Below are 12,835 nucleotides of genomic sequence, written 5' to 3' on the forward strand. Positions count from 1 at the left end.
TTGGGCCTTACTCTAGACATTAATTCCTAGACAGTTTTCACTTATAAAACACACAGCCTTTGTTACTGTTCTGACCAAGAATGGATAGTAATAAAACCAGCAGATAAAGGAGGAGCCATGGTTATCCTAAACAGTGAAGACTACATAACCAAGGCCAACAGACAACTCTCTGACACCACCTACCACAAAGAACTACGAGAAGATCCTACTCCCCTTTTCACCATGAAATTCAAAAATACCATCAAATCATTTTCATCACAACTACAAGAAAAACTACAGATCTTGATCCCCCCAATACCCAACCCAGGGACTTTTTACATGCTCCCTAAAATCCACAAACAAGAGAACCCTGGCAGATCTATCATTTCCAACCATGGGACCCTAACTGGGGAAATACCAGGTTTCATCAAATCAATCCTAAAACTGCTGGCCACCCAAAGAGCACATTTTGTCTAAGACACTACAGACTTTCTACAGAAACTTAGAAACATACACCACTTTCCCAGCAACACCCTCCTAGCCACCTAGTTACCAGCTTATATACCAACATCCTACACCAGAATGATATCCAAGCCTGCCTTACATAGCTACAAGAGCAAGATTACAACTCAGAGTACAGATCCAAAGATATTACTGACCTTATACACGTCATCCTCACACACAAAATAATTTCACTTTTTAATAACCAACATCTCCTCCAGACCATGGGCACAGCCACAGGCACCAAAATGGCCCCACAGTATACCAACCTTTTTCTGAGCCCCCTGGAAGAAGAATTCTTCAAGGACTGCACCATCAAATCCTTGCTATGATTGAGACATATTGAGGGCATCTTCATCATTTGGACTGAAAACCTGCAATTGAGTTTCATTCGAAATTTAACAATCATAACAATCATAATCCCTCCATCCAACTATGTCTTGAATACTCCGACACCAACATCTCCTCCTGAGACACGATGATCACTATTCAGAATGATAAAATACAGACCATGTTATACAAGAAACCCACAGACCAACATACATATCTGCACAGAACCAGCAATCACCCTAAACACACCAAGAAAGCTATGATATACAGCCAAGCCCTTAGATACCACTGAATTTGCACTGAGCAGAACACCTGGGATTGCCACCTCATCAATCTTAAAAAGGCTTTCACCCAACAGGAACATTCCTCCGGAGAGATAGATTGCATGTTTGAAAGAGCCACCTGGATACCATATGAGAATTGCTGCAGTACAGAAGGAAAACCAGCATGAATCGCACACCACGGGTCACGACATATCACCACTCCCTCGAACCCATATGGAAAATCCTCAAACAATTGCAACTCATACTAGAAAGAGACCCTATTCTTAAAGAGATCTTCCCAGAACCACCCATCCTAGCCTTCAAATAAGTACCAAACCTTGTTAACCTCATCACCAGAGGCAAACTTCCTCAGGCCCAGAACACACTGAATAGATCCAGACCGTGTCATGACAAGAAATAAAAAACTTGCCAACACTTCTCCACCACCCCCACAATTACTACACTCCACAACAGAGCCATCAGCATTCCCAGATCTTACAGCTGCACGTCCAGAAATGTAATACAGCAAAAGCTGTGTTAATCGACACTTTATGAGCTGGAAAACTCTACTAATCAGCATCCAAGAGACATGGCAAAAGTTAAACTGGAAGTACCACTTCTGGGAGACTTCTGGTTTTACTGCCATGAGCTGAGTTTTTCTTTGTCATTTCTTTGGCCTATGGCCCAGGGCAAAGCAGCCTGTGTGGGGCAAAGCAGCCTGCGCAGGGCCCTCCTCCCTGTCCCCTGGCACACTGATGCCGGGGAGTGCACCAGACAGTGTACATTTGATTAACTGGCATACTTGATAAACTGGCATCTCCCATTCCCAGGGAATTCCAGATAACAGAGCTTTTACTGAATATCTCATCCAATGCACCAAATGCCCTAATGGAAAATATGTAGGAGAGACCAAACAACAACTGCGTACCAGAATGAATGCACACCGGAAATAGATCAAAGACAATTGATCTGCCCCAATTACCTGTGGGGGCTCATTTCTCACAAGCAAACCACTCTCTCTCCAATCTCTCCGTTCTAATCCTCAAACAAAACTTACAAAACACATTTCATAGATGAGCCTATGAACTTCACTTCATCAACCTCCTGGATACAAAAAATCATGGACTAAATATAGACACTGGATTTATGACACATCATAACCTACCTGACATCTGATTCCCCAGGTACCTCTCCACTATTTAACTGCTACATTCATCCCCCTTCCCCACCCCACCCAGCCTGTCTCTCACCCACTGACTCCTTAATTTACATCTTCACTGACTGCCTGTCTTACATGCATACCAGCATCTGACTTCTTTACTATTCATTCCATCCAGGAAGAGCAAACACCAACTGCAGCAACTTCCTCAGCCTGACAAAGGGTTTTTAAAGCTTGCTAAACATTTTTTTCCAATTAAGTTGGTCTAATAAAAGATATCAGATTCACCCAAAGAACCTTGTCTGCCTATAATCAACAAAAGCAGATACAAGGACATCTAGCACCATGGTCAGATCCAGCAAAACTAGCTATCACTTCACATCCCTGATTACAGTGCGGTACTTCTATGGCCTTGTCTGCACTAGGGATATTTGGAATTCTGCCTGTCATGGAAATTGTTTGAGTATGTGCTGCCAGCACAGAAGAGGTTAAACTGACATGCGCGGTTTGAAGCTGTGAGTGGAAATTTCCAAGGCTCACCCAGTCCTTGCCCCCTGGGTGACCTGCGGAGCTGTCAATCATTGTTGACCTACTTTCCCCACAGACGCATGCTCAGATTGTGTCAGCTCCTGACTGAGAGCATGCTCAGTCAGAACCTGACATGAGGTAATCGGACTAGAAATTTCTCTGCGGAGAGCACGCTGATTGGCTACCAAATTGATATAAAAGTTCTGTGAGCCCCTCCCTCGGGGGGAGATCGCGTGGACCAGAGACAGAGGCTGCTGCTGCAGGGACTGTTCTCTGAGTCAGGCTTCAAGGCCTATTGATCTCTTCCTTTGGCTCCGTGGCTTAGTTCTTCGTATTGCTCATTGTATTGCGGGTTTTGACTACGTTCATCTGGCTCCTGACTTACCTTTTGAACTGATTAATGGCTTACGATTTCGGATCACCCTCTGGACTTTGTTTAACCCGGTTCTGGATCATCGACCTCGGCTTTCTTCACCAACTACGACTCTGCTCATCCCTCCAACTGACGTCTCCGCTGCTTCATCTTCTGGCTCCTGACCTCGGCTTTCTCATTCGACCACCCGATTTGTCCATTGCTGTGGACTGGCGTCACGCGGTTCAGCATCAACGTGTTACAGTTCGTTTTGTTGTTTGTGATCCCCATTTATGAGCTGTTGACCAGCCCTGGGACTAGGTCTTCGGACTGAACCTCGTGGGCCAACAGACCCCTTTGTTGTTAACTGTTTGTTTGTGTTCAAAACTGTAACTGAAGACCTTTCTGCCTACGCCTGAAGCGTAAGTCAAATAAATTCACCTGTTTTTCTCAATCTGCTCCGAGTCCCTAACTCCAGACTCTACGCTGCTAATCCCACCTGTCCGTATCTAATTGCCATCCCGGCCCACCGTGACCTTGGGGCCCGATCCTTCGGTTTTCCCCGACATGGCGTCACGAACAGGATCAATGGGAGGCGTATTGGAGTCGGAGGTTATAAGGAGTTGCCCATGGAGCAACCAAGTCCAGCAGACCATCGGTGCCGAGGACTTATGGGACCACATAGCGTTCCATCAGGCCGCACCGGCTGAAGGAACTGTGAGCGGGTACCTGTCCCTCCGAGGAGAAAGTGGGGAAGAATGGGCCGTTCGGCTCACCCCAAGTGCACTGGGTTGTATTATCCAGGATCCTCGGGCCGTTTACCGCCCAAGGGGGGAGACCAGGACCGTAGCCCTGGCCCGTAAGAAACCTTCGGGCATGGCAACCTCAGGCCCGGACCGAGAATTCGCCCGGTGTATAAAGTATGTGAAGGAGGGTGGTGAGGATACCCCTCCTGACGGGTTTAACTGCCCGACCCTTGCCATCGGGTCTAGGGGGCATGAGCTCTTGGTCCAGCTACGAGAGTGCCTGGAGAAGGACGGCAGAAAAATAAAATGGTCGGGACCCCGGTGGAAGAAAGGCCGTATAATAAATGTGCTTTTCCGGGAGTACGTTGTCTTACTGAGGGAGCTAACTGACACTAGGGCCCAGCTCATGTCAGCAACCAGAGCTGTGACACAAAAATTGGCCGAGCGGCCATTACAAGATGGCGCCGACCAAACTGTCAGTGCGCCAAAACCAATGCTGATGTCACGACGCCCAGCTCCACCCATCCCAAGCCCGCCTTCCGGAAAAACCCCGTCTATGGTTCCGCCCACTGAGAGCCGGCCTCCCGCAACAGCGCCACCTGCTGTACGCAAGCCACCGCCTCCGTACGTCAGCCAGCGCCACCAGGAGGACGTACGCGAGAATTGCACCCAAACGAATAACGAAGACTGCAACAAAGTAATTAAGCACAGCATAGGAACGGAAACAACTGAAACAACAAGCGAAGATAAGACTAACAACGTAACCATAAGGAAATCAAGAGTGAGCACGAATACTATTGGAACCGACATGAATGATGTAATAACAAGAAGCTTAACGATTAAGACAAGTACCATCGGAACAAACACAAGCAACGGATTAATAGAAATGACTAAACCAGTAACCAAGATGAATTATACAAACGAAACCATAAGTGCTGATGAAACTGAGAACGACTTCATAAGGGTAACACGAAATAAACCAAGCCAACAACACAACGATTACACTGAAGAATTAGTATCTGCTTTTCCCATTGCAGTTCAAAAATGGGTGACTGATCCTCAGGGTCAGACAAGACAGACCATCACGACACGAACCAGAACACGTTCTGAGATGAATGAGTTGAGAAAGGAAACCGGCATACGAAATGATGAAACACCGATTGCCTGGCTGGGGTGTCTAGTAGCAGAGGCAGGGAGCGAGACCATCAATCAAGATGAAGCCTTGCAGCTCGTGCGCAATTCAGCTTGGAGCCGAGCGAAAGTAGTGGACCCGGTGCCAGTGCTGGCCAATTATTATTGGCCAATACCCATTCCAGCTCTGGTTACTGAGGCACTTCAGAGAAAGATTCACACGTGGCATGAGGGACATACAGGCCATACAAGTGCCACTGCGTTGGTGTATACAGTTATCGGAGCCTCATACGCCATGTGGAACCCAGCCCACCAAGCTCTAAATCTGACACCTGCTCAGGTGCAGGGGGCATGGCCTCACAGATATGTATTATCATCCGGAGACGTACCCTGTCTGCAAGAAGCGGTTGATGCAGCCACGGAAATATACGGAGGAAGTCAAAGTATAACAGCAAGACTCCTACTAAGTACATCGGTAAACGGACCCGTAATCCATACCCTGGGTCAACTCGATCAGCTGAGAGGGGCGATGGAAAGATCGAAGCCCCAAAAGAGTGTACATTCTGTGGAGGAAAGGGAATGGTAGTCAAAATGTGCCTACTCAGTGGAAAACCCTGTCAACCACTCAAGAGGGGGTGACAGAAGGGAATATCTCCGAAAGCAACCCCGAGTTTCACCCACAACTCCGAAAAAGTATTATACCCGAACCTCTTCACCTCCACAGCAAAGAGCCCGAGCAAGCTACTCACCACTGCAGAGAACCCCTCTAGAAAGAGCCATGTTTGGGTTCCTTCTAGACAAGTCGGGCCTAAGTAAGGAACAACTGAGGGCCCTAAAAGATGAGGGACAGCAGGCTCTTGCCAGAGCTCTAGGGTTTGTTGAGAAGACCAAGCCAAAAAACGAGTGATCGCCATCGGCGTAAGTCCGGCAATCGATGGCTTGACCGGCTCAGAAAGGCGACAAACGGACTCAAAAATCGAAGTAACACAAAGCGAACGTAAGCAAGACGAATCTAAACTGAACTCAAACGAGGAAACGATTAACGGACTGAAACGAAGCGAACTAAAACGTGATGAAGCAAAACTAAGCGGACAAACCGAACTGACACGGCGTAACCCAGAACGAAACGAACCAAAGCGTAACGAATCTACACGAAGCGAAACTCAACGAAGCGAATCCAAACGACGAAATGAAAAAACCGAGGTAAAGTGAAGAACACAAACCGAACTTAAAGAAACCGTGATAACTGAACCAAAGCGTACCAAAACAAAACAAAGTCTGAAGCGTAACGAAACCGCACGAAACGAATCAAAACAAAACCAAGAAGACCCAAGCGTATCGAACATGAAACTTACCATAACAGAGACTGTTTTGACTGAAGGGGTGCAGGAGGAAGTTGGAGTTAGAAAAATGAATTACCCAGAACTGGATGTTACCGTAGCAGAAAACAATGCAAGGATGTTCAGTAGCGACCAAAGACCATATGCTCGGATTGAGATTCAAGATCCTAACGACCAAACGAATACAACGTATGCAAAGTTCCTCCTGGACACGGGAGCCCAAGTAAATGTCATAAAGTCATCTATACCGCATGTAAAGACAAAGAAAATGATGATGGTACAGGGGCTAAATGCCGTAACAGCGACGTGCAGGGTAAAATTCCTAGTAAAAGGCTACGATAAACATCTTGATGCAGTCTTAGGGAATGTCAACATCCTAGGGGTGCCAGGAATTCGGGCACTAAATTTAAAACAGAAAATGATCGAGGCCTTACCGATCTCTACGATACCCAACGAAGAGAGACACAGACCGACCTTGCAGATCATGTCGACGTGGAGATACACCCCAATACCGACTAAGCCGCAACTTCTTGACGCTCTAAGTAGTTTGTTAGAAGGGCTAGAGAAGGAAGGATCAATAACCCCAATTTATGCAAGCACCTGTCTATCACCGGGATGGGGTATTCCAAAGCCAGGACGACCTAGTGAAGTAAGATTAGTAGTTGACTATAGAGAAGCAAACAGGAGGTGCAGAACTCTAGCTCAAGCGACACCATGCACCTTAGTACAGATGATACAAGAGATGGCAGAGTACCAGTCTGAACCCTGGAAAGGCACTACGATCGACTTAAAAGATATGTTTTTCTCTATCCCTATAAATGATGAGGATGGAATACTGAACATGTGCATAAATGGAAGAATCTTTCGATGGAATGTCTGCCCACAGGGGTATTGCAATGCTCCGGTGTTGGCAACGGGCGCGATGAATGATAGCATAGAAAATTTCAAGAAGTCCAATCTCGAAAGCCGCGCAGTTCAAATTTGGAGCTACATAGATGATATAGCGATAATGGGTAGAGGAGAAACAATAGTTAAGAAAGTTACCGAAGACCTAATAGAACATCTATCTAAAGATGGCTGGAAAATAAACAAAAAGAAGTCGCATTTAGAACCATCAGAGAAAATTTCCTTTCTGGGAACTGTATTCTGCAGATCCAAGCGACACGGAGCAACTCATAACGATACTGAAGTAAACCTCTGGGAGAACAAAGCTCCAGTGACAAGAGCCGATTTCCAGTCACTGCTGGGATGGTTAAACTGGTTCAGAAATTACATTGGACCAGGGCACCTATCTATGTTAGCTCGGATCCAGCGCCAGATACGCGAGAAGACTCGAAAGAAAACACCATGGAGCGAAAGAGATGCAAAAAATCTAAAAGAACTTCTAGATACAGTGAAGAACACCTCACTGAGCGCTATTGATATAACATCTGTTCTAATAATCACGATAGGATTTACAGACGAACATCTCTTTGCAACAGTAAAGAATGAAAAGGGAGAGTTAGTACACTTGATTCACCGAACTTTAAAAACAAACCAACACCGTTATGGCACGATAGCGAAAACATTATTGGCAGCTCAACTAGTTGAGTTCCTATCTATCGGAAAAGGGAGATTAAAAGCAACAGGAGCTACTTTACTGCCTAAGTTAATGCACGACCGACCAGATCCAACATTCCAGGGAGAACCGTCAACCTGGAGCGCGATGGTGCTGAACCACATTTACCACTGGCATGACTGGAGACATGAGGATCTACCACCTATCCCAGCTAGTGAGAGAAGCCCCAGGATCATCCTATATGGAACCACCGAACCTGCATGGATGGCCTCCGATGGAACCACCCGAGGCGAAGGCAAATATGGATTCTATTGCGAACCATGCAGTGAGGCTATGATCTGTGAGGGAGACATTTCAGCACAGAAAAATGAGCTATTGGGATTTAAAAGGGTTGTAAAGCACTGTTTAGCTAACCATAATGGAACGCTACCGATTCCCGTAATAGCTATCGATTCCATGTATATATATAAAATTATCACGGGTACCGCATCTCCCAATGAGCATATAGAAATATGGGATAAGATATACCATCTACTTTTGGAATTTACAACTCTACCACTGATAAAACATACTAGATCTCATTGTACTGACACTGATCCAGTACACGAATACATTGACCGACTGCTGCACGAATCAAGCAACGTAGGACGTGTATATACAGCTCAAGATAAGGAAAGTGAAATACAAATCGATCCCTACCTCAAGTGGTTACATGAGAATTGGGGCCACCCAAGCTCCAAGAAGTGTTATCAGAAATGGAACCACGGAAGTAAAAAGGCTGGAAAACACCGGGAGTGGAAGAAAATCATTCAAGCATGTGAAGCCTGTGCGAGAGAGAAATGCCATCAAATGAAAAACACCAAAGGAGTTTTTGATAAAGAGAAATTTGAGCCAGGAAAAACGTGGCAAATAGATTTCTTGGGCCCACTACCCGGAGCAGCCGTTCCAAATAAAGGCTTAATCATTGTAGATTTAGGCACTAGACAAGTTGCGGTAGTGCCATTGAGAAAAACGCATGCCACTGCGGTAATAACGGCGCTAACTGGGGTATTCGCTATGTGGCAGACTCCACAAACCATCCAATCAGATGGAGGACCTCCATTTACCTCCACAGCGATCGAAAAATTTGCAGCCCTAAACAACATCAGATGGCATCGCCATATCCCTTACCACCCGCAGTCAAACGGAGTAGTCGAAAGAGCAGTAGGTCTATTTAAAGAAACACTTCGCCTAAAAGGAAATGGAACCTACAAAGGATGGACGCGGATTTACAACGAAGTATTGATAAACCTAAATGAAGGAAAAGAATTGTGGACAAACAGAAAACCAGTCCCCATCGAACCATGGGAAAGAAAATCTAAAGAAAACGAGCTCATATGGATAACATTTCCAGATCCAAAGAATAAACACCCTAAGATCTTAAAAGGAATAGTACAAGCCGAAGAGTATCCAAATACTTACCTAATAGAACTTGAAGACAGCGGAAAGAAAGTGTTGGCCCATCACAATTGGCTAACCAGAAGGGCAGTCACTAATAGCGCAAATTAGGCCCGTAGTATTGAGTGTATATAGTTCCTTTTGAAAGAACCTGTTCTGCCGATTTGTTTGTTATTGTTTCAGATTCATGACCATTTGCGACCCGCATAATTCATCGGAAACGAGATCACCAAACACCATCAGAGCTGACGGACACCATGGCGACCAGACCCGAGGATTTTGGACTAATTATTGTATATTGTATATATTTCGGATTTGTGATTGTAAAATTGTCAGCAGAACCGGTTACCGAATTTGACCACTCATCGAATTCAGTTCTTTATCTATTATCCCTCTGGGCAAATGCCACAGGGGATGAAACAGGCCAGGGACTAACGTCATGCCTTAAAATTCCCATGTCCGTAGAAGATTCTGTTCTTACCCCGTACCCTGTGCCTTTCGATGTAAACGAATGGTTTACAAAGGTTTCCCAGGGGGAAGAGACCACTATCAACGTCTCTGTCCCTTTAGAAGGTGGGGGCCATGTTACAACCAGCTATTCTTGGCCCAGAAATTTTTCGGTAAACGATATTGCTCAAGTCACGATCCCTCCAAAATTGGATTGTTTTAATAGAGAAGCCCAGTATGCCTGCTCCGCCATCCCATGGGGGATACACCCCCAGGGGGACGAATGGTCTAGACCGGATATGTCGTTAAGGTGGGATCCGCATGTGATGAGCCCCCCCTTGGTACATCGACCTAAGCCCCCGAGGTGGAAAAAGGGGACCATCTGAATTTGTTTTAACACCTCTGATCGAAGCCATTCCTTTAGCAAGTTGGAATGAATCACAAGCTGTAGACCTTACGAAATCTGGCTCTCATGGAAAAAATTCTGCATTTGGGTTTTATCATCCGACCCTCCGAGCCATACTGCTCCATGCAGCCTGTCACGGCTTAGAACAGCCAATTCGACAATCGGGGCCCCCCGAACGACCAGCGCTTTCCTATCCAATCCCAGGCCGATGTGACGAGTTGAGCACCCCAGCACCATTTGGCCTAGCTTGGGCATGCTCAGATGGATGGATATACACAACTTTGCCGGCCACGCTAACAGGCATAAAATGTTTTTTGAGCTCCATTTTATTCTGCCCCCCATTACAGGCTTCAACGGCACATCCGCCGAGTCCCACGATCACGCGTCGCCAAGCACGGTCAGCTACACCTATTTGGAGCTCGCTGACTCATGGGGAAAAGACCGCTCAGGGCCTCAGTTGGGCCGTTGAGGGCTTCTTCCTATGGGGATATGCGATTGCCAAGGCTCGGATCGCACTGGCTCTCAGAAAGGGTTGAGATTTTGGCAAACCATACCGCTGCAGGTTTTACGTTAATTAATGAACAGGTACAGGCCACGTCTCGAATGACGATGCAAAATCGTTTGGCACTAGATGCATTATTGTTACAACAAGGCGGCCTATGCCAATATTTAAACCTGTCCAAGGAAATGTGTTGCATTTCTATCCCTAACGTGTCGGTCCCGTTGCAACATCAAATAAATACCATTAGAAAGATCGCAGACGAGGTAAATACCATCTCGGGGATTGGACAGGGATGGCTATCACGCATCTTTAAGTGGTTAGGTTGGAATCCGTCGTCATGGTTAATGAATCTACTTACACCCGTACTGTCATTTCTGTTTGTATTTGTAATCATTGCATGTAGCATTAGTTGTATCTTTAAAATACTAACACGTAGAGTCGCAAATCTGTCAGCCTATGTATATACTACCGTTCCCACGCATGAAAAATTCGGGAACGATGGTTCCGCTGGAGGGGAGGAGGTGTAATTCGGCCTTCTAGCTTCTGTACTGACAGCAAGGGGGCATGTCATGGAAATTGTTTGAGTATGTGCTGCCAGCACAGAAGAGGTTAAACTGACATGCGCGGTTTGAAGCTGTGAGTGGAAATTTCCAAGGCTCACCCAGTCCTTGCCCCCTGGGTGACCTGCGGAGCTGTCAATCATTGTTGACCTACTTTCCCCACAGACGCATGCTCAGATTGTGTCAGCTCCTGACTGAGAGCATGCTCAGTCAGAACCTGACATGAGGTAATCGGACTAGAAATTTCTCTGCGGAGAGCACGTTGATTGGCTACCAAATTGATATAAAAGTTCTGTGAGCCCCTCCCTCGGGGGGAGATCGCGTGGACCAGAGACAGAGGCTGCTGCTGCAGGGACTGTTCTCTGAGTCAGGCTTCAAGGCCTATTGATCTCTTCCTTTGGCTCCGTGGCTTAGTTCTTCGTATTGCTCATTGTATTGCGGGTTTTGACTACGTTCATCTGGCTCCTGACTTACCTTTTGAACTGATTAATGGCTTACGATTTCGGATCACCCTCTGGACTTTGTTTAACCCGGTTCTGGATCATCGACCTCGGCTTTCTTCACCAACTACGACTCTGCTCATCCCTCCAACTGACGTCTCCGCTGCTTCATCTTCTGGCTCCTGACCTCGGCTTTCTCATTCGACCACCCGATTTGTCCATTGCTGTGGACTGGCGTCACGCGGTTCAGCATCAACGTGTTACAGTTCGTTTTGTTGTTTGTGATCCCCATTTATGAGCTGTTGACCAGCCCTGGGACTAGGTCTTCGGACTGAACCTCGTGGGCCAACAGACCCCTTTGTTGTTAATTGTTTGTTTGTGTTCAAAACTGTAACTGAAGACCTTTCTGCCTACGCCTGAAGTGTAAGTCAAATAAATTCACCTGTTTTTCTCAATCTGCTCCGAGTCCCTAACTCCAGACTCTACGCCGCTAATCCCACCTGTCCGTATCTAATTGCCACCCCGGCCCACCGTGACCTTGGGGCCCGATCCTTCGGTTTTCCCCGACACTGCCCACCATTTGGTTCACCTAGCCTTCCTGTAACATGTCACCATCTGTATGTACAATTGCTGACAAAAATCTACAATTGCACTACAGTCTATAGCAGACCTGCTTTGCACACAGCTAATTATTGTGTAGTTAGCTATCCTGCCCAACTCCACACCTAAGGTCTGTCAATGAAGACAACTGGACCCAACGTAACCTCCATAGTGCAACTAAACCTCTCAGTGCTGTCCTCCATGGTGGCCACTGCATAGGTGAGTACTCTAATCAGTTTTCTGTTCTCCACTGGCTAGGGTTCAAGTCTTTCAGAAGACACATAACTGCATACATACACAACCTATCCATACACTATTTCACTGGCTCCAACTTCTAGAGCATTATTTGACAATCAAGTTCTCAGAGGAGTAAGCTCCTCTGAGAAGACACCTTTGATCACATCATCAATGGGACAGAAATGGGCATGTGCATGAACACATGGAGCAATAAGAATTTCTCATCACAACTAAATTCTGTCATATGGAAAACCCTGATCATTGGTGGAGCCCCACTACATGCTCACACTCAGAACTGTGGACAAATGGGGCATTTAAA

The 12,835-nt window shown here is 46.3% G+C and overlaps 1 protein-coding gene and 1 pseudogene across 1 annotated transcript; both read left to right on the plus strand.

Annotated features, from left to right (window-relative positions):
- Nucleotides 1-7,275: 7,275 nt before the first annotated feature.
- On the plus strand, nucleotides 7,276-9,435 carry LOC149858221 (uncharacterized). The gene has a single exon (XM_090059038.1). The coding sequence runs from the start codon at nucleotides 7,339-7,341 to the stop codon at nucleotides 9,433-9,435; it is 2,097 nt and encodes a 698-aa protein (XP_089915164.1). The 5' UTR covers nucleotides 7,276-7,338.
- An 819-nt stretch (nucleotides 9,436-10,254) lies between these two features.
- On the plus strand, nucleotides 10,255-11,206 carry LOC149858222 (endogenous retrovirus group 3 member 1 Env polyprotein-like; annotated as a pseudogene).
- The last annotated feature ends 1,629 nt before the right edge of the window (nucleotides 11,207-12,835 follow it).

This window comes from Crocodylus siamensis, chromosome 8 (genome assembly GCF_052110815.1).
Source record: "Crocodylus siamensis isolate JL-2025a chromosome 8, ASM5211081v1, whole genome shotgun sequence".
NCBI classification, from domain to species: Eukaryota; Metazoa; Chordata; order Crocodylia; family Crocodylidae; genus Crocodylus; species Crocodylus siamensis.

Coding starts and splice junctions, on each gene's coding strand:
- LOC149858221 (XM_090059038.1), top strand. CDS start 7,339: ATGGGTAGAGGAGAAACAATAGTTAAGAAAGTTACCGAAGACCTAATA.